Source organism: Hemibagrus wyckioides, linkage group LG11, assembly GCF_019097595.1.
Source record: "Hemibagrus wyckioides isolate EC202008001 linkage group LG11, SWU_Hwy_1.0, whole genome shotgun sequence".
NCBI classification, from domain to species: Eukaryota; Metazoa; Chordata; class Actinopteri; order Siluriformes; family Bagridae; genus Hemibagrus; species Hemibagrus wyckioides.
In genome coordinates this window covers 28,094,444-28,120,960 of record NC_080720.1, presented here as the reverse complement: position 1 = coordinate 28,120,960, position 26,517 = coordinate 28,094,444, and the positions used below count along the sequence as shown (strand labels likewise).

The following is a 26,517-nucleotide window of genomic DNA, read 5'->3' as shown; positions in this document are numbered from 1 at the left end:
ATTCACAAAGGACCGGTGTAGCTGCAGGCTTTCATTACAGCCAAACTGGAGGCATCTTTGTAGACTAAGATGAACTGATTAAACAAGAGAAATCTGATGTGGCTCCTGCTTGGATGGAATGAAAGCATGTAGCTGCACAACCGACTGTGGATAAGACTGAAACCCCTGATAGAAAGACATGGGCAAAGCAGTTAGCTGAGACTACATTTTAGTTATATTAGCCTCAAAACTAAAGGAACAATCATTTGAAAGCCTATAAGTGAGCTATACTGTAATGTGTGCTCATCACCAGTGTAAAAAAAACCCTGAGTCGGATTGATCTGCAACAGTTCAGAGTAATGTCCATCAGGCAAATGTCAGGAGATACTTACTATAAGATACATTTTTTTTTCACTTTTTCATTCCTGTAAAGCTGCTTTATAAAACAAAAAGTACATCCATCCATCGCCTATACCCGCTTATTCCTAATTAGGGTCACGGGGGTCTGCTGGAGCCTATCCCAGCGCACATAGGGCGAAAGGCAGGGGTACACCCTGGACAGGTCACAAAAATGCCAATAAAATTGAATAGAACTGAATTACTATTATACTCTGTTGATCGACCAAATTAGTAGAATGTGTTCATAAATTAGTTACAAGTCTTGGTTGGAATTTTTATACCACTGACTTCTAACATGTTATAAAATAAAACTTCTAATTGTTGGAAAATTGCTGTGGCATTAAAGGAATAAAACATCTCAGGACCTGCTGTAACTGGAAAATAATCGTCATGGTTGTATCAATAATACTTGTGTATAAGTTTCCATTTCTCTATACCATTGCATCATGTTTTATCCTGTATTCATACTATTATTTAAAAGATCTAGTGTATTTCATGATATCGCTCCCTTAGGGCATGTGTGTTAATCGTTGCTGTTGAAATAGTCATGGGATTTGTACTTGCTATCTGTAGAACTAAGACAGAATTTTGTCAAATCTTAGCGAGGGACAGCAAAATATTCAAAATGGTTACTTACTGAAGAAGTCCTTCTTAGACAGGTTCTTCGCACAGAGAACTAGAATGGGGAGGAAAAAGCTAACATAAGTTACTACAATAATGCCAGAGAACAATATAACACATGAACACAATGCCACAGCCATACAGGTCGGTCAGACAGGTAGCCAGGGTGTAACGGGTGTTCTGAACCTGCAAGGGTGCATTATTTAGACCTATTACAGTGCACTGGGGGATTTTGTGAGTGTGCTGGATACTCTCCATTACGCTTTTGGACATGACTACAAAATGGCACATGAAAACACTTAGTGCAAATGTTCTCCAGCTGGTTTTTATATTCCTTTTTTTTTTGTTACTCCATGTTACTTCAGGTTCCGTGTCATGGATGCCTGTTTGCTCTGTTGATGGCTTGTTTACAGGAAAGTTTGTCATAAAAACCGCCACTGGGTCTCTTTGCAAATCCATCAACTTGATAGGACTGATAGTTAGAGTTAGATCCACAAGCACACGTCTCATTTACGTCTAAAACCACACCCTATTCATGTTCCAAACACAGTGTAGAATATCCAGAGCACTCATGCAATCTTTTCAGGCTTCTCAATTACGTATTGTCCCAGTGATTACAAAATACCCATGATGCACAGTGATGTTCAAAAGTCATCTTGTAAACTTTAGTAGAGGATGTGTGGTTTGAAGCACAACCAGTGTGGACCAATGGTATGATATTTTTTTTAATGGTGTACAAAATTTGGCATACTAAATCCTATAGTTCAGTTCTGCTCTGTATTTTAGCATGCTACATATGGTATATGATTGTCCAGTATAGGACAAGGGAATTATTTTGGCCAGAGTAGGAAAAAGGATCAACTGATACTTGAATATTTGACCTCTAATTATTGTCAATTACTTAAAAATTCTAGAAATTATATTAAAAAACAAAACCACAAAGCACTGTCCATTTATAGTCCGTCCTTTAATTGAACAGAATTCAACGCCGGACACACACACACACACCTTTCATGTGATTCGTTGTGACCACACTGTTGCTAGGCAACAGGAAAATATGAACGCAGAGCTTAAGCTTTCTAGTGACTTAGGCTAATGATTTATTTAGCTAGTAGATAGCTGTTATGTCTGTGCTATGGAAAATGACAGCAGAAACAAGACGAAACTAGAGGAAAGTTAATATTTGTTAAATTACTAAGAAAATATTCTGTATAAGTAAACCTTACACTATAATTAGACTTGGCCTAGGTGCCAAATTTAACTTTCCATGAAGTTTGCCATGAACTCTGAGCTATCAGTCAAATTGTGACTTTAGAAGTCAACAGAGTTAACCATTAAAGTTAAACACAACCCTATTTGAACAATTTAGAGGTTTTTCCCCCCACCCAGTCACCCTGATCCATCTCAGCACATCCTGAGGTACATCCTTACAAAGATCTCTTCATAAAACACATTTATTTTTCACCACGATAACATATCCATTACCACTGTAATAGCAAACCAATGGTAAATACTAACCAATAAGCTGATTATATATATAAAATAATAGAAATGATAATATCAGTCACTTATAAGTATGAGGTTGCAGCACCTGTGGAGTAGTGAAGTCTGTGCAAAACCCAGTAACATGAACCTTCCGGAGGAGTGACCTCTTGACCTCTTCCGGAATGTGAGTGACGGGACAAAAGCGTAGGAGTGTGAACACCTCAACACCCCTGCTTAGAGCAGACGCCAGTTTGTGCACAGTCCCATTGCTACGATGCTGTGCCACACCCCTACCACTACCATATCCATTACATGGCTGCTATAACATAACGCTGATACTGCAGGTCTGAGAACGATGATAACTAAAGTGCCCCCTGGGTGCTCGCCAGGAACCTGTGCCTTTCGCAGGCCGAAGGGGAACAAAAAACACTCATACAGATTTCAACTGCCATCATGACCCAGTGACCCAGACTTGCCATGAAGTATAAGAGAAGAAAGCCTACACCAGTGGAAGAGTCTCATGTGGAGTGGAGCAGCACTAACATGGTGAGAAATTCCAGAGAAGGGAGGCTGTTGATGGCTGCAGTTGCTCCTTTTCATCAAGAATGTGTAACGTAGGACTCAGAGCTGGTCTGAAAATGGCTCCCTAGTTAGAGATACATTGCATTCCAGTCTTCAAATGGTGCAAACTGCTCCTGGATGTCATCAATGCTTTATAAGATGAGTAATGAGTGCTCCTGATATTACAGAAATATTAATGGGGAAGCATTTTTAAAAAGCCTTCAGAGTAACTATGGTCCTTTGAAAATGCTTGACTTTTGCTTCACCCCAGAAATGAAAAGACAAATGACAAAAATCAGGTGAGTTTAGTCCTTCCATAAATTGGCCAAACCACCAGCATTGTCCTTACACTACATACACAATTAGGTTTAGAGTTTGCTCCATGTGTCTTGTGTGTGTTTTTTCTGTATCAGTACAAATAAAGGGCCTAGAATGAGAATGTGAAATGGAGGGAGATGGATCACGGAAAAACAACACACACAGACCCAGTGTCACACATACTTTACAGACATAAAATATGAAATATTTAAAAGTACTGTTTTTGCTATATGCACTCTTAGCGATGAGCTTCAATGCACATGTATAGGTTTAAGAACTGAACTTGCATACATACACACACACACACACACACACACAAATACACACAAGCAAAATCAAGAACATTTACAACAACTGGTGGAACACTGTCTTCAATTATGGTGTACAGCATTCATAGTCAGGATTATATGCCTCTTAACAAAGGAGCAGTAAGGCCACAAATCAAGCCAGCTACTGGCAGGTCGTAAAAAGCCAGGCCAAGTGGAGTGCAGCTCTGGACTGGAAACCACAGCAAATACCACGGGGCCCACAACAGAGTTGCACCAGAAGGCTTTATGCTGGACTGGACCATGGCATCCATATCTGTGTCAAAGGGCCCATTACAGACATGGGCCATGTGCCTTAGAACGTAATTGCATCAAGAAGCCCAATATGGCGCAATAAGCAAGAAGCCCAATATGGTCCATGACAAAGCTATTGTAGGAGTCCCAATGCAGAGCTGGTTCATGAGTCCAACAATGGAGCTGCTTCGGGAGGACCAATACAGAAAGTGTACAGTGCAGCTGTACCAAGAGGTCTATTGCAAAGCTGGACCACTGGAATTGTAATGTGACTATGCAAGGAACCCCAATGCACAGATTAGCCATGAAGCTGCAACAAGAGAACCAATCCAAAGATGTTCCATAAAGATTATGGTGGAGCTGCAACCAAGAGGTCCAATGCAACCCACACTTCTAGACCCATTATAGAGCCAAGCACAACCCAATGGGGCCTATGATGGAGCTGTGCCAATGCCATAATGCCAAGCTGTACCTCTAAGGCCATGAAAGTAAAACTGATTAAGCTGCACAAGCCTTGAGGGCTACAATCAACGTGCATTTGGAGGCCTAAATGCAGGATCACTGAATCCATGAAAGACAAATATAAGACTCCATAGGGCCATCATGGAGCTCCACAAAGAAACATAATGAAGAACTAGGCTATGAAGCATATGAACCACTGAATGAAATGACAGATCCATGCAAGGCCCAGTGGGGTTTATGATGGAGCTGTGGCAAGAGGTATAACAAGGAGGTGAGCCTTGTAGCCCATGATCAAGCTATGGAATTTTGACCACTTGAAATCCTAGATCATTCTAAAAATCCTAAAGTGGCCTGAATTCCTGGCAGCAAAGGTACTGTTGGGAACTCGGTGCCTACACTGGCCTTGGTGTTTGCGGCTGACTTGAGGCCAAACAAACACAGTCGGCAGGCCTTTTTAACTGAGAAGGAGGCTGAAAATAGATGCCACACATAGGCTGTGTTTGACAGGGAGAAAAACAGCAGATGCCAAAAAAAGAGACAGAAATGATACTGGTAGCAGAGGCAAAGTGGTGCCCATAAATCCAGGAGTCCAGAACAGCAACTTAAAATTACAGAGCCATTACATAGGCAATGAAACAAATTATTACACTATAAACAATCAGCGTGCAGGAAGCCAAATGAAACTACAAAATCCCACAATTACTATATCAAGGAAAACAGTGTTCATTTTGGACATAGGCAAGGAAACATGGAACATAACTGCAGGAAAGTGCTAAATGAGACAAACGGCTGATGATGATACTATACTAGCTTTAGCATTTGATGGCCAGAATCTATAAATATTGAGCTTGCAAAGGTTTGGGTTTGTATGCAAATGGGATCCTGAAAGATCTAGAAGATATGATGGAAAAAAATAACACACTAGTTTAAATCACAACTTCTTAATTAGCGGATAAGGAAGGGAGTAGCCAAAATAGAAATTTGAATAAACATGTAGGCCATATAAACTAAGTTGAACAAGATTTATTAAAAAAAAAAAAAGGCAATCAATTTAGTCAATTCATAGAAAAGTAGATACAAGTAAACTAAGCAAATGTACATAGCACATGTGAACTTTAAGTCATTTCAGGGAATGTCAGACTTCATTTAGGAAGTGAAGTGTAAATCTTCCCACAAGTTGCACTAAAGCTACAGCTAAATTGCTGCGGGCAAGCAGCAGGCACCCATATACTCCGTTTTCACACTGTTGTACTTGCCTTAACACACAGACCAGGTGAATAATGAATGCACAGATGAACTTCTTACCTCTCCCACACACTGCTGTTTCACTCAACCCGAAGAACGCTTAAAATGTGTGCTGGAAATACGCATCTGCATGCTGAATGACAGTCAGTCAACAATCAAACACATCCTGGATAACTGCCTTTAATAATTAAAAATAAATTAAATGTCATCAAATTGCTTTGGTATAAGTGGAATTGAATAATCAACTAATGACGACAGTAATTCTGCTTCGTGTCAGGACGCGTGAAATCATCCTACCGTTGATTATTTTCCTCAAACAGCACATCCTATTTTTATTTTTTTTTTTATTTATTGCACATTGTCCTGGACAGAATCCAGCTAATCGCAAATAATATCATTGTGTTTGTGTTTAGCACCACGCTGACGCCGAAGTAACCTGGAAAACACGCTGTGCCTGCTTCGAGATACGAAACCTAGAAACGTTGGCTTTTCAAAAGAACCAAAAAAGGAATTATTCGCAAATGTCATAACACACATGTTCTCGAGAAGCACGTCTTCTGACAGCAGCTCAAAGGCATCAAAAGACCAGGATGTAAATAGAGACAGCAGTTAGCAGAAGGTCAAGTCCTCGCAGCTAAGAGTGGCTAAGGGTTTGTTTACAGAGGAATGTTCCATTTACGTGAGAGCAAACAGCAACTGACACACCTGAAACTGAGCTGATCTCTTATACGACCTGGCACCTGAAGCCTTCCCAGAAAAGGAGGCGCTAATATTTTAATGAACGGAAACACTTGGAAACAACTCAAATGCTAACACTGTACAAAAGAACCAAAAACACCAGCAGCTGGCACATAAAATCATGTCTAGCTAGCTTTTTTTTTAAAGCCATTTTCGGGTGATGTATTTATACTAACCCAGTCCATTTAAGCTGGCTAAGCAACGCTAACAAGAAAACCTTTCATTGGTAGCATGGGATACTGATACTATTGAGAAACTCTCTGTACTGGATTTCAACCTGCAGCTAAACCAGTTAAAGTGTAAGGCTCACATGGAATGATAAAAATGACCTCATATCACACTGGAGGGGAACGGATTCGTTCGTAAATTGTTCACAGAAGCATTTACTAAAGAAATGTGGCGCTGACAAAAATCCATTCCGTTCAGAAAAATGTCTGCATCGTGTGAGAGCTGCTAGGTTTGAAGAAATACATACAAGCACTTGCAATAATGTGACCCTTGACTCCTAGGTTTCAAATCAAGGAGTACATCCTCAACCTTTTGTGAAACTTCATATTAACGACTTGAATAAAAGTCAAGACAAATCCGGACACAAAGACAAACAAGACTAGTCATTCAATAAGGACAAAAGAAATGGCACCCTCACATGTAGGAGGCGTTTTCACTGTTTCGACATCGTCTTGTTCGTAAATTGTGCCTTGGTAATTTACAGTTATACTGTATACATGGCACAACTGTTCAGTGTTACTGAAACTTGTAAAACCTGAGGGATTTTTAGTTCAGTTTGCCGTACTAAATCTTTCACAAACAAATAAAAATGCACCTAATTTATCATAAAGACACGGGATGAAACGAGGGAGTAAAACATCGATCTTCTCCTAAATCTTGATTTTGTTACTAAAATAAAGTTACTGCAAATGTTACATCACACATAAAATCTGAGGGTTTTTTTATCGTATTCCGGCGTCATTTTTGATCTGAACATTGCCTAAGTGACTCTTCAATCTTTGTGTTTTGCAAGATCGTTTCTAAGATTAAAACTTTTATATGCTAAGGCGTTACATAAGACGTTGTGTAACACGATCGTATTTAATTCGACAATGGGTTTCGGTATCTGTGGAACGAGCCCCCCCCAGCAGAGCAGGAAGAGATCAAGTGAAATCTGAAGTGGGCAAGGGATTTTTGTAATGCTGGATTATTTGTGGTCAGGAGCAGACATGCTGGTGCTTAATAATCTAATAGCTATCTCCATTAGGCTTTTCCTGGCTAATACTTGTCTAGCTTTCTTAAATCACAGATCACTGTATGATCTTAATATCATAAAATACGGTAAAAAAAAAAGTCTCAGGTTTGTTTGTCAATTCAATTCATATTTGAATAATAGAATAGATAATAATAATAGATTTGCTTCCAAATGCAGCACTGAGAAATTAATTCTACATTATATTTTTTTATTAATGGGATGCATCAGATACCGGTCCGATTCGGTACCGCATAATACTATGTGACGTGACCCTGGTCTATGCAGCAAACACTGCGAAGAACGCTAGGCAAGAAACATGTCTACAGATGATCTTCCACAATGGGTCACTGACAGGAAGGAATTCTGAGCATGAGCCTTGTCATCTAAGCCTTGATTTCTTTTACACTTTGCTTGGCTTCATAAATAAACAAGCCAAACCTGTACCGACTCATTTATCTGTCCAAAATGTGGCACAGATCCAAACATTTGACCTCCTTGATCTGCTTTGTTAATCTGGACCAGTTCAAACTCCATTAATTGGATCAGCTCCGGGATTGGGATGCTGCATATAGACACCGGGTCGGATCTGTAACACGGACCTGGAGCGGATGCGGTGCTACGTTTGACTCTAATGTCCTACAGTGTGGGTTACATCACGGAACTAATTTACGGCATATCAAAAATCAAAAGCACTTTTTAGGTTTGTGTTTGAAGCCAGACAGTCTGACAGACACACACACACACAGGATCACCACCATGTTTCCGGGTAATAACGGCTGGAAATGAGCCCTTCACCTCTCTGGCTGTTCTTTCTGTTTAGACTCCGGGAGTGCCTCATTCACAGCATTGTTCTGGTCTCGTCCACACACACACACACACACACACACACACACACGGTGTCTATACAAAAAGTTATACTATACTCTCTCCTTCACACACACACACGGAGTCAGGAGGCCGTCATCGTCTGACGCCGTCTCTTATCGGCGCTGGACTTCCTGTCACTGACCATTACGTGCTTTCCTTCCACCCTGCTCACACACACCATTCCAGACGAAAAATATTTCACATGCTAATGATGTCATTCAGTGAGGACCGGCAGGGCTCTTTGTCCCCGAGGAGTTGGACACACCCAACACACTCACAACATAGACATTCTGATCTGATATTAACGTGTGTGTTATGACCTGTGGGGTTTGGGCTGTGTGTTTTTATGGATCTCTGTCTGCTTCTGTTTTGTGACTTGATTGGGTTCTGTGTGTGTGTGGAATAACAAAGTAAAAAAAAATAAAGTAAAGAAAAGAGAGAAGGAGAGACAGAAAGAGTCAGAAAGACAAAGTATGCTGATAAACATTTTCAGGAGATGTTATCTGTCAGATGAGACAAAACAGATAGCACAAAGACATAAGAAAGATCCTCGTCCTTAGCGACTGAACATCGGGCTTCCTCGGAACTGCAACATTCCCAGGCAGCAGTGTGGCTTAAAGCGCCGTCTCATCTGCTGGGAACACACCAGCGGCCTGAAATTTCAATCACAGCCCATACGGAGACAATGAATCATCCCCCCATCTGGCCTGGGATCAGCTGGAGGAATGCAGGAAGACGGGAACGTCAAGAGACGGAGGACAGGAACAAGGGAAATGGGGGGGGGGCGAGGGTGGGAAACGGGGGAGAGAGAAAATGAGGGACTGAAATAGAAAAAGGACTGAAAGAAGGAGGAGAGGTGAACAAAGAAAGAGGGGAAACGAAACAGAGAAAGAGATACGAGTCTAAAAACAAGTGGGGGAAAAAAGAGGACACGGTAACCTGCAGATCCAAAGCCAATCAGTTCATAAACTAATGAGCCGACTGCAGGTGTGCAGGGTTTATTTGGCCTGTAGGAACATTCTATTTAACTTTTAAGGCTGACTTCACATAAGGTGGGTTTTTTTTGCCAGCAAATGTTTTACCTGCGGTCTATAGCCGCAAGGTAGGTGGAAAGAGATCGCATTTAAAAAGCAATGCTATCTGCACCTTTTTTAGACAACCATTGCAAATACTTGTTTCAATGAACACACTCTAATAAATATGCTAATTTAGAATCAAGTCTGTAACAATAAAGCACTTCAAAATATCTGAAAATGTTCATCAAGGACTTTTTATCAACTCTACCATCAAGTGCTTCTGTCCAAACAGGCTGAGGGGAAGCTAGAAAGGGGAAGCTAGCCTTCAAAGCTACAGCAAAGCCAACGTCCTTATCCCCAGAGTTAAACCAATCAGCTTTTAATCTGCATTACTGATAGTAATCATACTTATCTAGATAGCAAACTAGGCTAGTTAGTAAGTTTTGACTAGCGAGGGCTGTTAAGATCGCTGTTATGGTTATTTATATATGTATAAGTTGCTTTTGTATATTAGCACTCCACTGAAAATCTACTGATCATGTTGGCTTTTCTTGACCTGACTGGTCAGTCAGGTAAAAACCAGTTGATTGAAACTTCAATTCAATTTTTGGAAGCACTCCGTTGTGATATTTTTATATGCCAGCATATTCCTGGAAACAAGCCCAGCCTTCATTCTGGTTGGCATCGACACCTGGAGAGAGGAGTCACAACTTTGGAACTTCCTGTCCGCTTCCTCGTCAGCTTCCTGTCTCGGAAAATGGGTGAGTTTCAGGTCTTCTAATTCTTGCGACTCACTAACATGTTGAGACGCCTTTCCTTTGTGCATTACATCGACCGACACTTCTGCGAAACTCTAACCAGACTAGATGCACCGATGAGGAATGATGCAGGAGATATCTTTGACATCGTTCAAACAGTGACTGTGCTGCCATGGAAAGTCCCCACCATGTGAGAACATGACAACATCATCAGGTCACTGATGTAAATGAAGCTTTAGCCCACGTGTAAAAGGTTATTTTTATTGAGGAGAAGAAGAGTTGAAGCTCAAGGTGTCATCAGTGGTAAAGTTCTCACTGTTCAGTTGCATTTTTCATATCAAAACACAGACACAATCCCAAACATCTGTTTGTTCTTCATACACTACTGCAATCTGACATGAATCTGTATGATTGCAGTTAATGTAAATGCCCTGTGCCGTCCATAAAACGAGAACGTTTCTCTAATTCGGTTATTGCTTATGTTACCTCAACTATCATCAGCCTCGCCTCATCGGCCTTGCTTTATTCCCTCCTGAAGGTAAAAAGTGCAGCTTGTCATGTTGCAGAGAAACCACAAAGCATAACGGAAATCCTTTCCTTGAAATCTGGATCTGGCTTCATTTTCATTTCAGCGGATCGTTAATACAGATAAACGATAAAGCCATGCATGTTGAGACATTTAGTACAGTTTTGGCACGATAAAAGTTTGAGTGAAGATTTCATTACTGTTCGGGAAAAATAGAATTCAGAAATCAAATCAATAACTGCCTCGAGAATTCCACGCCAAGTGTGTTATGAATAAAGGATTCTCCAGTTTCTGAAATGATTATATACTCTACTGATGCTGGGGAAATTAGAATGAAAAACATGCTGGATTAGTCATTTCTAATCAGGCCAAGTGGAGTTTATTCCTCAATAAAGCCCTGATTAATGCATACAGTGGAACAAACTTTCTTCAGGCATTTCTTCAGGACCAGTGTGAGACAGAGAGTACATCAGCATGGCACACATGGATGTGTACCGTGTCAGATTAGGGCAAAATATACAGTAAAAATACCAGACCAAAAAAAATAAAAACACTAACTAGACAGGACAAATGTATAGTACTGGATGGCTTGGCTGAGGTTGAGCTTAACACATGTGGAAAATGTTAGGAATTATACTTTGTCCTGTTTACATTTTAGTAAATGAATGGGATAAAATTTATCTTGGGGGAAGGATGAAAAAAAAAAAAAAACATTTTAGAAATTTAAAGTATGTGTTACAAATCTTTTATGAGCTTCTAATGCTACATTATATGCAGGATTGAGTATGGATAATCCACCAGATTGCAGAGTTGAACTCAAGTTCAATTTTTTACTCAATACTTAAATTGTACTAAACAAAAAATCCCATTTATATAATATATAGATAATTAGCTTTATCTCCGACAGCACAATATAGCCCATGCCTAACAGCAAGTACATTTGGAGCTAAAGAATACAAAAAATAAATAAATAAGAAAGTCCCTGGTGCAGGACTTCACCGCCACTGCAACCAGACCCCAACTCCCAAGATTGAATGTCTACAGTTATGCTGTCTGTCAAAAACAAACATGGATGAATTTTTACAATCCAAGCTGAAGAATCCTTTCTTCAATGGAATTGGCAGTATAATAGCCAGAGGTTCTGAAAGTAGCCATGTTCTTTACTCAAGTACAGTAATACCTCTTAGATCCGCGCCTCACGATTCGCGCCTTCACTGATCGGATTGGAACTAATTTGCATCTGCGAATTTTTCGCAGGCCCGCGAAATCATCGCAAAATCCTGCAAAAAGGTTTATAGCTAATTTTGTGGCCATTTATACATTTTCATGCTTTTTAATGCAAATTGCTTTAAAAGTTAATAGTTTATTAATTTAGTAATATAAATATACAAGTAAAATCAACAAAATATCAATATAAATCAAATATAAATGTTATTTTAATGATGTCAAATGTCACCGATATCACGTACGTACGGTACAGCCCGGCCATTACCACACGCTACTGGCTGGAAGGGTTGGATGTAGCCAATCACAGTTTTAGCTGCTGACTGGCTGGTAGCTACGATGCTTTGTATGCGTGATGTAAGTGTGAATAAGTGATCGCTGTGATTTTTCCTTGGTTTTTATACAGGCGATACTGTACTCTATTTTTACATCAAACATTTATTTCTTTTTTAAGGGTAATGTATTAAGCTAACTTTTAAATGAAATTAAAGTGTTTTGGGAGCATGATTGCGGTCATATTTAGGGTTTCAACTCTAAAAATAAGCATTTACAGTACAGTATTAGCATTTTTAGTGACTCCACCGAACATCCGCGAAACCTCATCATTTGCGATGGGTCCTGGAATGTAACCTCGCGGGTGCGTGAGGTATTACTGTATTTCTCATCAAAATAAATACTCTGATGAAGTGGATGTACAGCTTTAAATTCCTCACTTGAGTTAAAGTAGAAAAATATACGTTCATTGTGCTATAATTTCTGTAGTCACTTGCTACATTGACTTGCACAGCAAACACTCCGCTATAATCTAAGGCTAACAATAACGCTAATAATAAAAATGTGTTATTTAATAAAGAAAAACTCTTTATTTATAAGAAAAGTGTTCATTTTACATTTGAGGAAGGAGTCTCCAGTGTCAGTATTGTATATCACTTAAAAAGAGGCTGGTTACAGAACAGCTGCTTCTAGCTGCTCTAACATAAGTGATAACTTGTTTCACAGATGTTCCATAACGATACATAAAATTATAAGCATTGTTTAATCATTTTTTAAGTAGTGTTAAGAGTTAGCTGTGGTAAAGGATCGCTGCACTGATGTGCTGTTATTGGAAAACAGTAACAGTAACTCAGCTTCACGGCGGGCCACCGCCTTGCCATTGATTATTTTCCAATAACAGCACGCCCTGTAGTGTTTTCTTCCTTACTCAACCACAGCCAATCATATCTACCCTGCTGTCGGAAAGTTTCTCTTTCTCTCTCAGTCACCCACTCTGTCCCTTCTTTCTCTTTCCACAACTCTCTCGACTTGAACATGATTTTTTTTTTCCCCCACAGCCTGAGGAGCTCAGGAAGCTCCGATTACCACAACACATTAAACCAACAAACCTCCTGTAGAGAGCGGTCAGGTCGCAGCCAAACGCACGCAAAGCATGCGTGCGAGACGGCGCGTCCGAGCAGTAACGGACAGGCGGCCACAGACAGCAGCACTGTGTCCTCTTGAATTGCTCGGAGTCATCAGTCCTCCAGTCCTGCTCTAAACAGTCGGCCGTAATAGGTTTAAGAGGTTTGAAAGGTTTTCAGCATGTCAGCCAGACTATAAGGCTCTTATTCAGCACTTCAGGACAAGTCTTAAAGGCTCAGCACCGAGCTTTCCGACTGCTGGATGTCTGAATAAACATTGTCTGAAAATAGTGCATCGCTTATTCACACCTTGGCAAGATGAACACCTAAATCCACATATGTCCATGAAATGAGACACTTTCAAACACACCCAAAATGTGGGAAATTTTCTATGTTTTTTTTCAGTCAGAGTGCAGGGTATACAATGTCCAAAAGGAATGCTTTAGTATTAAAAAAAAGAAAAAAAAAAAGAATATACACGTGTACATATGTAGTCACTCATGTTTAGTTTGTGATACTTGCTTCAGTAGTTTTGCACTGAGGTGGGTAATATTGCTACTCCGGGGTCTCAGGTTACGTCCTGTGTGAAATCGGCCACCATCCATCTCCCCATGTCCACGTGGGCTTCCTCCGGGTTCTTAAGTTTCCTCCCATCTTCCAAAAACAGACCAGTTGATGCAGTGGCTGTGTTAAATTGACCCTATGTATTAAAGTGTGTGTGTATTCCCTCCTCAACCCTGAGTGTTCCTGAGACGTGCACTGGCTCCAAAACGACCAGGAAAAACTACTTACTGAGATAAATAAATGAATATTTTTTTATTTCAATACAAATTCCATATAGATTTTTAATACATTTCTGTATAGATACTAGAACCTTAAGTATCAACGAATATCAAAACCCACTTTGATATTTAAACCAAGTCTTTTTAAGGTGTACACCGTTACAGCTACAGATATCTGGAGCACTAAAATGGATGCAGACAGTGGCTTTATTTTACACCCTTAATCCCTCCCCATAGCTCTCAGCAGTTACCACATTACTCGACGTACACAGCACATTACAAAGGCTTCTTTCAGATGATCTGATAACGACGCATGGATTTCAGCCCGATAATCAGGTTACTGAGTACATGTATACATGTGTGTGTGAACATAAAAGGGCTGCCCAATAAGCATTAAACATTCATTTTGAGATGGATCCAGCGCTTATCTGGTCAACACCGGGGATGGTGTGTAAATGTCAGTGGATGGAATGCAAGGCTATAACAGAGCGAGGATTATAAGAGACTATGAGAGCATTCTGTTCACTTTGCAACCGTGAAAACTCTCAAATCAACATTTCACAGTGAAGAGGTGCGACAATACAGGTGTTCAGGTCACGTACTTTTAAGAAAGAAGTCTGATTACTGCCTCGCAGACTGTAGACAACGTAAAAGACACAAATAAATAAGACACGAATTTTAGCGTGTTAAGTTTCTCCAAGGATTTTCTTCTCGAACCTTCCAGGAAACAACAACAACAAACAACTACATTTGTATTTGAAAGAGTTGAAAGTTCCAGAGGGGGAAAAATGGTCTTTTAATAACGTTATTTTTCTATTCCACTAGAAAGTATAGCCTAAACCTAGGCACAATCCCAACAGACCTAAATTCCTGTCCAGAATTTGTCACTTCCTGTACGGCTGGCTAAAGGGAGATTGACTTTAGATAGTCGCTATGGCCAGGTTTATGGAGAAGGCGCAACAGCAAGAAAATGGCTGTAGAAAGCATTTTTTTCCTATACTTCTGTAGACGGATGTTCGGAAAAGATTAGAAATAAATAAACAGATGCTTCGGGTTAAATGCAGGGTTTCATTTTATTTATACTCCAGACTTCCTAAAAGCAGGGTAGCTATCTGCAGCTCTAGGGTCTGAACCTGAAATAAAATACTTATGAAAGAGTGTGTGTGTGTGTGTGTGTGATACCTTGTGATGGAATAACATCCCATTCCCAGGTGTATTCCCACCTCAGCTCCAGTGTTCCTGTAAAAGGCTCAGATTTGTATGTTTTTTTTCCCATGTTAACCCACTTATTGTTTTTTCGAAACAGTTTTGTTGTGTGGGTTGTCGTTCATGTTTCCTAGCTCGTTACCGACCACTTAAGGAAAAAGAAGTGCCAAAAAAACAAATTGCGTATTGTGTGAAAACTTATTGTGTGAAAACTACAAATATTGTGATATGTTCTTTCCGTATTGCTCATCCCGAGACACAACACCGTGTTCAATGTGAAAGAAGAATCTCAACACGCAAACCACAAACACACACAAGCAGACGCGCACAAGACATGGCGCAGACTCAGACGACAGAAAGCCGTCTGTGTACAGACGTGATTTTGCAGAACTTGTGTAAAAGGTCAAATGCACAGCGGTGGGGCAATGGTAAAGCACAACGTGCCAAATTTCAGTGTCTGCTCTAAGTTTCTAAGAAGCAGAAAGTGTGTGTGTGTGTGTTCTGCCGCTTTCCAGTGGAAGTGGTGAGACAGGATGTGTGATACGTGATCATATGTCTGTGAGGAGACGAGATGCAGCCACGCTGCCGTCTGAGACGCTTCCGGTGCGGATGGTGGGGACAAAGGTCAAAGGTAAAGCGGGAGGGGGGAGGGGGGGTTGTAAAACCACAGGCCAGCTGTGCAGGCTTCTGTGCATACTCGGGTGTATTTCAAAGCAAAAAGAAGCGATGAACTGTGCAGTGGAAACATGTATTTAATAATAATAAGTCACGTGTCCATGTGATGTGTGTTTACTCAGTGAGGTAATACACAACACAGATTTAAACATTGTGTGTGTGTGTGTGTGTGTGTGTACATCGGTACTCACTCACCTCGGTACTAGTAACACCACTTGTATGTAATGAATTTTATCAAATATCTTGTGTAATTTTTCAGTTAAAAACGTCTTTGGTTCATTTTTATAGAGAACAGCGTGTTCGACAGGATTGGAGATCGCACAAGCTTGAGATATGAAACAACTTAGCTTTAAAAAATATTTCTCTACAAATTATTTGCCAACAAATTCAAAAAATTACACTTGCTCTAAAAATAAATAAATAAATTATTTAAAAATAAATAGAAAATATATAAACATAAATAAAAAAGAAAACAAAAAATGACCATTAAAATATAAAAATAATAATAATAAAAAACAAAGAAAAAAAAAGAAGAAGTGAGATACAGAAATGAAAAACGGGTTTTACAGCACACGTGTGGATAACAAGCTTACGGATTATTTTCGTAACAAAAACAGGCGTCTTTTTGTTTAGGATGTGCGTACAAATGTCACTTAATGAGAGAAAGAGAGATGAGTAATAAAAACAAAAACAGGGCATGCTGGTTAATAAATAAATAAATAAATAAATAAATAAATAAATAAATAAATAAATAAATAAATAAATAATCTGAAATGCAAATCTGAAAGTCAGTGCAAAGGAAAGCATGAGGAATGTTATTGCTTAAATTTTTGCAAATTGGAAGCCAATTTCCCGAAAAGTCAGCAAAAGTAATTGTTGTGTGTTCCTGTCAACTGCTGTAACATCTTGTGAAAAAGCGACACGATGACATCATCGAAAGGGCGCTAGCCAAACACATGCAGTCATGGAGAGACTGGAATAGACGCTCGCTCAGGCATCATTTATTCCAAAGAGGACTTTACGTCACTCTTTATACCATCTTTATCCACGCGCCAATTTTTACACCTCGGTCAAGTGGAAATGTTTTTCTTTTCAGTAGTGAAGGACAAGGCTTTGAAACGAGGCAGAGCACAGCTTCCTGAGCAACCGGCAACTTGAAAACCGTACTGCTTTTGTGTGAAGAGAAGTTCATTGAAACTGTCAGTTTCTATAGGAGGAGTTCAATTTCAGTTTCTTCTGTGTATCCGAATGCAAACTTTTTTTGCAGAGTGTTTGCAGACAGAAACAGTCTGTGGCTCAAGGCAAAATATTTTTCTTTTCTTTTTTTTATTTTACAAAATAAAACAGTTGCCAACACAACATTAGTAAGAAATAATAAGTGTAATATATATATATACACTATATTGCCAAAAGTATTCGCTCACCCATCCAAATAATCAGAATCAGGTGTTCCAATCACTTCCATGGCCACAGGTGTATAAAATCAAGCACCTAGGCATGCAGACTGTTTTTACAAACATTTGTGAAAGAATGGGTCGCTCTCAGGAGCTCAGTGAATTCCAGCGTGGAACTGTGATAGGATGCCACCTGTGCAGCAAATCCAGTCGTGAAATTTCCTCACTCCTAAATATTCCACAATCAACTGTCAGCTGTATTATAAGAACGTGGAAGTGTTTGGGAACGACAGCAACTCAGCCACGAAGTGGTAGGCCACGTAAACTGACGGAGCGGGGTCAGCGGATGCTGAGGCGCATAGTGCGAAGAGGTCACCAACTTTCTGCAGAGTCAATCGCTACAGACCTCCAAACTTCATGTGGCCTTCAGATTAGCTCAAGAACAGTGCGCAGAGAGCTTCATGGAATGGGTTTCCATGGCCGAGCAGCTGCATCCAAGCCGTACATCACCAAGTGCAATGCAAAGCGTCGGATGCAGTGGTGTAAAGCACGCCGCCACTGGACTCTAGAGCAGTGGAGACGCGTTCTCTGGAGTGACGAATCACGCTTCTCCATCTGGTAATCTGATGGACGAGTCTGGGTTTGGCGGTTGCCAGGAGAACGGTACTTGTCTGACTGCATTGTGCCAAGTGTAAAGTTTGGTGGAGGGGGGATTATGGTGTGGGGTTGTTTTTCAGGAGCTGGGCTTGGTCCCTTAGTTCCAGTGAAAGGAACTCTGAATGCTTCAGCATACCAAGATATTTTGGACAATTCCATGCTCCCAACTTTGTGGGAACAGTTTGGCGCTGGCCCCTTCCTCTTCCAACATGACTGTGCACCAGTGCACAAAGCAAGGTCCATAAAGACATGGATGACAGAGTCTGGTGTGGATGAACTTGACTGGCCTGCACAGAGTCGTGACCTCAACCCTATAGAACACCTTTGGGATGAATTAGAGCGGAGACTGAGAGCCAGGCCTTCTCGTCCAACATCAGTGTGTGACCTCACAAATGCGCTTCTGGAAGAATGGTCAAAAATTCCCATAAACACACTCCTAAACCTTGTGGACAGCCTTCCCAGAAGAGTTGAAGCTGTTATAGCTGCAAAGGGTGGACCGACGTCATATTGAACCCTATGGATTAGGAATGGGATGTCACTTAAGTTCATATGCGAGACAAGGCAGGTGAGCGAATACTTTTGGCAATATAGTGTATATAAAATAAGTAAAATAAACAAAATAAATAAATAGAAATCTGTCAACTCACATTCAAATGTATCTGTATTAGATACATATAAATGACCAGACCATCACCCCCACTACACCAAACACGATATTAGCACTCAGCCAATCCAAGTCCTGTTAGTCCAAAGAGGGTGAAAAATCTATCCTCTTAGCCAGCTGGATATCCCAAATGCAAAGGCAAAATATTCAATATTACATTATTAAACACATTTCTAGATGTTTTTGTGCTTTATTTTTATTAGACATAAGATGTTTTGTTATATCATGTTCTTCCTCCCAATTTGTTGCCAATACAACAACCACCAATCGATCAGGATAAACGCTAGCATGTCCTTTACAAACTGCTTCTCATGCTGTGTGACAGGGCAAGGGTAAGACACTTGGAGGTAAGCGCAATCTGCCCTCTTCCACACACACACACACAAGTGATTGGTTAGCATCACTGTGACTGACAGGAGAGAGAGCGTATAACGTCCCTCCCACTGAGAGAACACACTCGGGTTTACTCCCTCGGCTCCCGGGTGGCTGCGGCATCAGGATCCAAACTCTTTTTTTCTGACAATATTCTTACTTTCATCCAAAAATTTTATTTCCTTGGATCCAAACACAAACATTTGTAATTTAGCTACACAAGACATTTGTTTACCGGCATGGCACGAAAAGTACTGTGATTCATCACAGAAAAATAAAATAATAAAAATGTGTAACTAGTGAAACTATCTGAAATAAAGGCAAATGTGTAATTTTTTAAATAATGTCATTATATAACATACATAATTTGTTATACAGATAATATTACTAATTTCAGACTTCTAGAAACGACTGTTTCTATTGGTAGATCAACTTTTTTTGTAATATTTAGCTACCTCACTTTGTTGAATGCACAATTTTTACATTTTATTATGCACACAAATGTTTAAAATAATATAGAAAGAGGAAGCGAGATGTAGGACACACATGTAGAAACCCAAATGAGAGCCTTTTGTGTGTGTGTGTTTGTGTGTGTGTGTACATGCATGAACACACTGGGGTCACTGTCCTGCCACGGATTAAACATTACATAGAGGATGTTTGGAGTAACTCACAAATATGGAAATGAGTATGCGACCTCTGGCAGCTAGTGCAACTGCACCGAGCTTTCTCAGGCAAATAGCCTTCCCTTTCACTCAGGAAATGAATTTGCCTAGATACAGCGAGGAAACATGATGAAACAAAAAGTGCAGGGAATCGGGTTGTTTCTGAGAACACAAAACTAGCGCTGAGATTTTCCACTTCCTTTAAATGGCAGAAGAACGCTGTAGCTAGCCGAGAGTCGGTGTCTTTAAATCTAGCGCTTTGTAAAATTACGATCACACCTCAGACGACTACAGAAAAAAAAAAAAAGGAAAGTGATGACTGATCGAAATGTCGTGACATATAGCGGCATGTTTCATCATGCATCTAGTCTCGGCTACAGATGCTGTAGATCTCCGATATCTACTTGTTCACCCTTCGGGTCACGACCTTCGGTGTCTTTCAAGGTTACAATCAGTGGAAAGACAACACTTTATTTTGAAGATAAGATCGTTGGGCTGCATGAAATCCTAAACTCATCACGGATTTCTCAAATCACTGGCGAATGAAACAAGATTTGATTACAGGATATGGGAAAAGTCTGCGTTTTACTGTAAACATAAAAAATATATACTGTATAAAAGGAGTCGAAAAATGTGATGGAAATATGGTGCAAAAACACGATACAGCGGCTGAGAAAACGCACAGGGCATAAGCATGTACATTTAGAGCGTATGTGAATAAAATAAATAAAAATAAATCAAATAAATAAAAGCAAAGCATTCAAAATGAATCAAAACTATCCATTAAAATGCTGCAATTTGTTAAAACGTCTAAAACGTTCCTATGAGAAAAGATATTACTTGTTTGACAATTCTTAAGGTTTTAACATTAATTGATATTTTTCTCTCATTATGAGAAATATTTGATAAATGTAAGATTACTTCCTGAAAGAAAAGCATCTTCTGCATTACAATATGAGGAAGACCAGAACAGTTCATCTGATGTAACTTTCTGCTGAATTGCAAACGATTAAATAAAATGATATGGCCATCTGATGATGCGGTAAAAACACCACAGCATGTCAATAAGCCATTTGATTAGCTTAAATTTTCTTTAAGGTAGTATATGTATTATACAGTATATTATATTCTATATAAAGCAGGTATTTGTTGACGGACTGAAATCGGTGATGTTGGACATGGTGATCAAAGGTGAGGGAAGTGTTTTGGACTTTGAGGGTGTTGTGTGGGAGTGGGAGTGGAGCCTGCCAAGCTCTACCAACAAACCCTGATCAGCACACACACACTCTATTGATACTTGGCATAGAGAAGCTTTTCAGCAGCACAGTGCGAGAGAAGGTTACTGATCCTCGAGGAAGCAGGACGCTAATACTCTCTCGCTAACACTCTCGTGCTAACACACAGACACAGCTTTGGACTGAAAGAAAGAAATACTTATTCATGTTTTTGTGCATTGTCATGACAAATGGAGAGAAAGACATTTGCCAGACAGACAGACAGACGCTATAGACAGACACTTGAGGATTGAGGGCTCTGGATTATGAAGAGGGCAGAAGAACCTTTACAGAAAGTCAGATACTTATCACATAGATATGATTGGACGGATCACAAAAGATATACTGTATAGATGTTTAGATGGCAGACAGTTACACATAATCAGACACACACTCGGGCAGATAAACATATAGATACTGAAACAGATAATCATGGACATTACGGTTAACAGACAGGCAGGGGGATAAATAGATGGCTGGTCAGATAGACAAGACAGAAAATCGGAGCAACAGAGAGATAAACAGATGCCAGCTAGACAAGCAGATAAACAGATACAGAAGAAATTTAGATAACCAACATACAGACAGATAACCAGACAGATACAGTACATTTTCGGCTAGACAGACTGAAGTGACGGATAGTATGGTGATAGAGAGATAATAACCCTAGATCGGATCAGTCAGCAGAAAAGGCTTCCTATTACACTTCCTGTTACACTGGGCTCTAATCAGCTGTAGCTGTTGCTGCTTTTAACACCCGAGCAAAACCAGCAAGATGTTTTGGCCTGACGAATCACTATTACCTCTGCAAATATGGCCGTTTTAAGGAAGGAAAAAGGAGTGCTTGAACTTTGTTCTACTTTTCGACGCTCTTAAATCCTTACTGTTAAATAGTTTCTGTTCAAGATGTCATAAGAAAATGACAGTTGGTGGCTTTTGGCTAAAGCTGATGGAAAACAAGGCACAATACTTGCCCTGTAGTTTCCTTTCTCATTTAAGAAGCCTCCAGCAGCCCTGAATTTAGCAGCAGGCTGATTCAGAAAGGAACACACACATTTATAGTTAATGATTCATTAGTGTTTGTGTCGGGAGATCGACCCGTGCCAAAGAAAGCAGACAGAGAAGGGCTTCAAGAAGACCTCACAGCTGCTGTGCTGCTTCATGGCGTTATCTCTCACCTCTTATTAACTCAGTTGCAATGGCGCAGAACGTGATGCATGGCTGACAGACAAATTTCACAAATGGAGTGATCAGATATGAAAGATAAACGCCTCTAGTGGTCACTCAGACGGTTTAAATCGCAGCACTGACAACTAACAGACTAACTGTTTGGCCTTTTTACAAAACTCTAGACTCTAGTGGATTCTCCTAAATCGGTTGGGATTAAAGCATCTGCCAAAACCTAAACAAAACAAAAGCAAAACAAAACTATATTTAAAAGGATAGAAGATGACAGAGTGGAAAAGAGGTAATGGATATTAGGTTTTTTTTTTTTTATTAAACGAGCCATTGTTTTTTGTAGAATGGTCAAAAACGTCTTGAGTTTAACGTTGCAACCCTGTTCAAGCAAACATTACTTTTCTGTAACTGGTCACAGTGGCGGTGGGTCTGTAGTCTATCGCACTGGTTGTGAGGTGGGAAAACAGCTTGAGTGAGACACCAGTCCATCACACACACACAGATTCAGCTCACTTTTTCTCACCAAGCGGCAAGTTAGAGCAGGACAATCCATTTACCACCATGTTTTAAGAATTTGGCCAGACACTAGAGGACCTGGAAAGCCCATAGAGACACAGGGAGAACACACATGGACACATGGACAGGAGCACGAGCTCAGGAGATCAAAGCCAGAACCCTGAAGCTGTCACCTACTGCACCACTCATCTATCATCATCTTAATGCTAAACACTGGAAATTTTGAGAAACATAGCTGCCAGAATCTAAATAGTTTAGACATGGGGTACCAAAGAGTGGCAAGAACGCCTAACCAGCTAATATGCACTAACACTATACAGCCAAAAGTTAGTCTTCTGTTGCTGCTTTAATAAACCACTGTTTTTGAGAAGGTTTTCCACTAGAAAGTGCAGAAGCGGGCGGATATCACTTTCCTCACCACCCCTCTGACCGGCAGTCTGATTGCTGACTGCCTTTAGCTTGGAAGGTAGGAAGTGACTTAAATTAGGCAGAAAAATCAAGAATTCATGGGGGGAATAAAAAGCATTAATGGGGGTCACATGAGGCGTTCTGGGTTGTAGTAGTCGGCATTCAACTTCACAGAGATCAGGGCTTGGAGCTTGGACACTTCAAACCTTGGCAAAGCTTGCTTTAAGGACCTCACTTTGTGCACAGGAGCATTGTCATGCTGGAACGTCTCCGAGACTTTACGTTCCAGTGAAGGGAAATCTTAACTCTACACAACCGTGTGCTTCCAGCTGTTTGAAGATGTTCACAAAATCTTGGCCATATAGTGCAGGTCTCAGATAAGATTTTTTTTGTGTGTGTGTGTGTATTACAGATGCTCCACAGTTTCCTAACACTCATGCAGCTGGCTCTCTAGCACAACAGTATCGAGATAATCATGATTCATTAAAGTCTCCATTAAAATCAGACCAATAATAAAAACTTTGGGCTGGCAATTAGAGTGGCAGGGTTGGCATCGGCCACCCCAAAGTGGCACTCGCGTGGCCACGCCCCTGGATACCACGTAGCACGCCGTAACAACACCTAAACTGAGAATAGTGATGTAATGCTTATCTCCGTCTCAGGATGATATGAAACGAATAATGAATAATCTTAGCTAAAAAGTTAAATGACTAAAATCCATGATTAAAAAAGTTGCTTAAATGGCTCGAAGCGTTATTTCTGGAAACTCTATCAACATATATGAACGCTTCACGATATTTCGTGCTGGAGTCGTAGTGTTCAGCGTCCGGAGAGAAAGTTTACAAAATAAACGACACGTATAAACATAAATAAACTGGTGTAAATAATGTGTAAAGCGTGAACAAATGTGAACGATTGATGGACTTACCTGTGAGCCGCAGTTTCACTGGACCATTTCTCCTCGCCCCTTGATTAGACATTCCCTTTATAATTCCAGCTTGACGTTTATTCCGAGTTATTCTCTACTAAATTATTTACCTGGCTAGAGAAAACGACAGAAGTGTTCCTAAAAGAAACCGTATCTTTTTTCTTTTTTTTTAATCAGCGTTCACACTCCAACAACAGCGAGTGAATCCACTGAAGACGCCGCATTACTGTCTCCGGATGGGTTTTTAACACCAAACATTCAAATCAAACTTTCCAGCGAATTTTTCCCCCCTACAAAATCCACGTCTCACATCATAATATGTACATGCCCTTAAAATAATAATAAATAATAATAATAAGAGCAGCCTGGAAACCCTAAACCTTGTGGAAGTGTTATTTAATCCCGCTCCATGGGAAATCACCGCTGTTCTTGGACAAACCAGTTTATTTTCGTTCGGAGTGAAAGTTGTGGGCAGCCAAAATGTATTTAACCCGGGGCCGCATTCCAAATAGACATGTAGGGCACTAGGGTGTGAAGCCGAACGCCATTATGTCGCACACTAAAACAGTGCGCGCGTGTAGGAAGCGCGGAGGCATTTAGGTCACACCCCGTTTCTGCCTACAAAATGACCGACAGCGACATCGCGTGGACAAACCGAGGAACAGCGTCTACATCTAAGTTCACTTCCAGAACAGATAATTTACTCAGCCCCATTGTCATCCAAAATGTTTCTTTTTTCATGTGTAAAGAAATGATGTTTTGTGAGGAAAACAATTAGTTACAATTATGTTTTCTAGACAATTGCAATTGACAGACGGCTTCTTAAATTCAGGATCGCTTAGATATCCATAAGACTCACTTACTCCATTGTAATTCAGCATGTTACTGTTACTGCTCATGTAATCCAAAGACACGTTAAATTGATCACTTTCCATTCTGTAATATTTGCACATTATGAACTGTTACTACATACTTCTTTTCATTCCCCGTCTTTGGCTGTAGCATATATATATATATATATATAAACCTATGTACATTTCATGGGTCCAAGACCCATGACATTAATTTCATGATGCCTTCAGATTACAATCTAACTGATTTGCATATGATTAAACATAAACCAGCGCTTCAAAATAATCAGGTATAGGCAGAAAGAAACCTCTAACTACTGATGGTCTGAACTGGTGAGAACAGACAGATATGTTCAGTATTTCACTGCACACTTACTTACACTTAACTATTTCTCTATGATTTTGAGTGTAGCTTTGTAGATCATTTTGTCCTTGTGGGTCTGGAGTGCCTCGATCCTGTCCAGTCCTCCGCATTCCTCGATCATAAGACACAGCTCCTCCGTCTCGCCCATCTCATCTGCAGCCTGTAGGTCAGCACAGCAGAAAAATGTACTGACAATCACAGAACCCACACACCTGACACCGTAATCTCTACATAACACTGCAGTAACTCAGTCAAGGGTCACATGAACGAGTCTCATCTGTAAAGTTACACAAACCCAAGAGCCTGAGCGTTTTTAGAACAAACTTGGTTTTAATGAATTCTATATTTCTTGTGTAAATGCAACTAAAAACGATTAAGGAATAAATTTGTTCGAACGAAGATAGATTAATGAGGCCTGCAAATGTTACACATAGCAGAATAGGAATTTCCACCACTGTAACACAATAAAATTATTTCAACATGAGGTTTTGCCCTAATTTTATAGTTTTATGTGAGTTTTTTTTTATTCATAGCCAATTCCCTCCCATTAGGCATCTCTTCCCTATCACACACCAGCTACTAATCAGGAAGGATATCACATGTTTCCTCCGAGATGACCAACTGCATCTTGTTCCTCGTGTAACATCAGGGGTGGCATAACACAATCGGAGGAAATCACTATCCACCTGATTCTGCATGCATGAATGCCCATGGTTGTCTAGAGTCGTTGTGAGCATGCCACGCATCTCTTCCTGAGAGCACAGCCAGTTTCACTCTCTATAGCCTCATTGCAATTCGTACTCGTGATCTTTCCTGTTGTGTGCCAGTCAGAAGTCATGCCTCAGTGTTTTGACAGAATTCATCAGCGTTCAACATAGATTGTATAGAAGTTCTGCGTGCGTGTAGCCAGGGTTGATGTGGCTTTCACAGAAACTAGAATGCACTAAATTCCTTCACCTTGGTGCTTGATGGCATTCAGAATGAGTAAGATGGTTTTGCTGGTATTGGCTGACAGGAAGTTCATGAGAGGGCTGAGCACTCCAGACTGAACCAAGTAGGTGACCTGCTGCAGTGCCCCCCCCACTGATGTAGTTGGTGACAGTGCACATAGCCTCTTTCTGGGTCTTATAGTCTCCCTGTGACAAAAGAAACATTTGATGATAAACACTTTGGGGATGCACTG

General features: G+C 40.2%; 1 protein-coding gene across 1 annotated transcript in view; it reads right to left on the bottom strand.

The window, feature by feature from the left end:
• LOC131361611 (E3 ubiquitin-protein ligase SMURF2-like) overlaps positions 1 to 24,596 on the bottom strand; it is a 61,495-nt gene extending 36,899 nt beyond the window's left edge. Inside the window, exons 1-2 of the mRNA XM_058402944.1 lie at positions 24,120 to 24,596; positions 1,016 to 1,054 (exon numbers count right to left, since the gene is read on the bottom strand). Coding sequence (XP_058258927.1) covers positions 1,016 to 1,054; positions 24,120 to 24,171 — 91 coding nt within the window. The 5' untranslated portion in view covers positions 24,172 to 24,596. The remainder of the gene's footprint in view (positions 1 to 1,015; positions 1,055 to 24,119) is intronic.
• Positions 24,597 to 26,517: the final 1,921 nt, after the last annotated feature.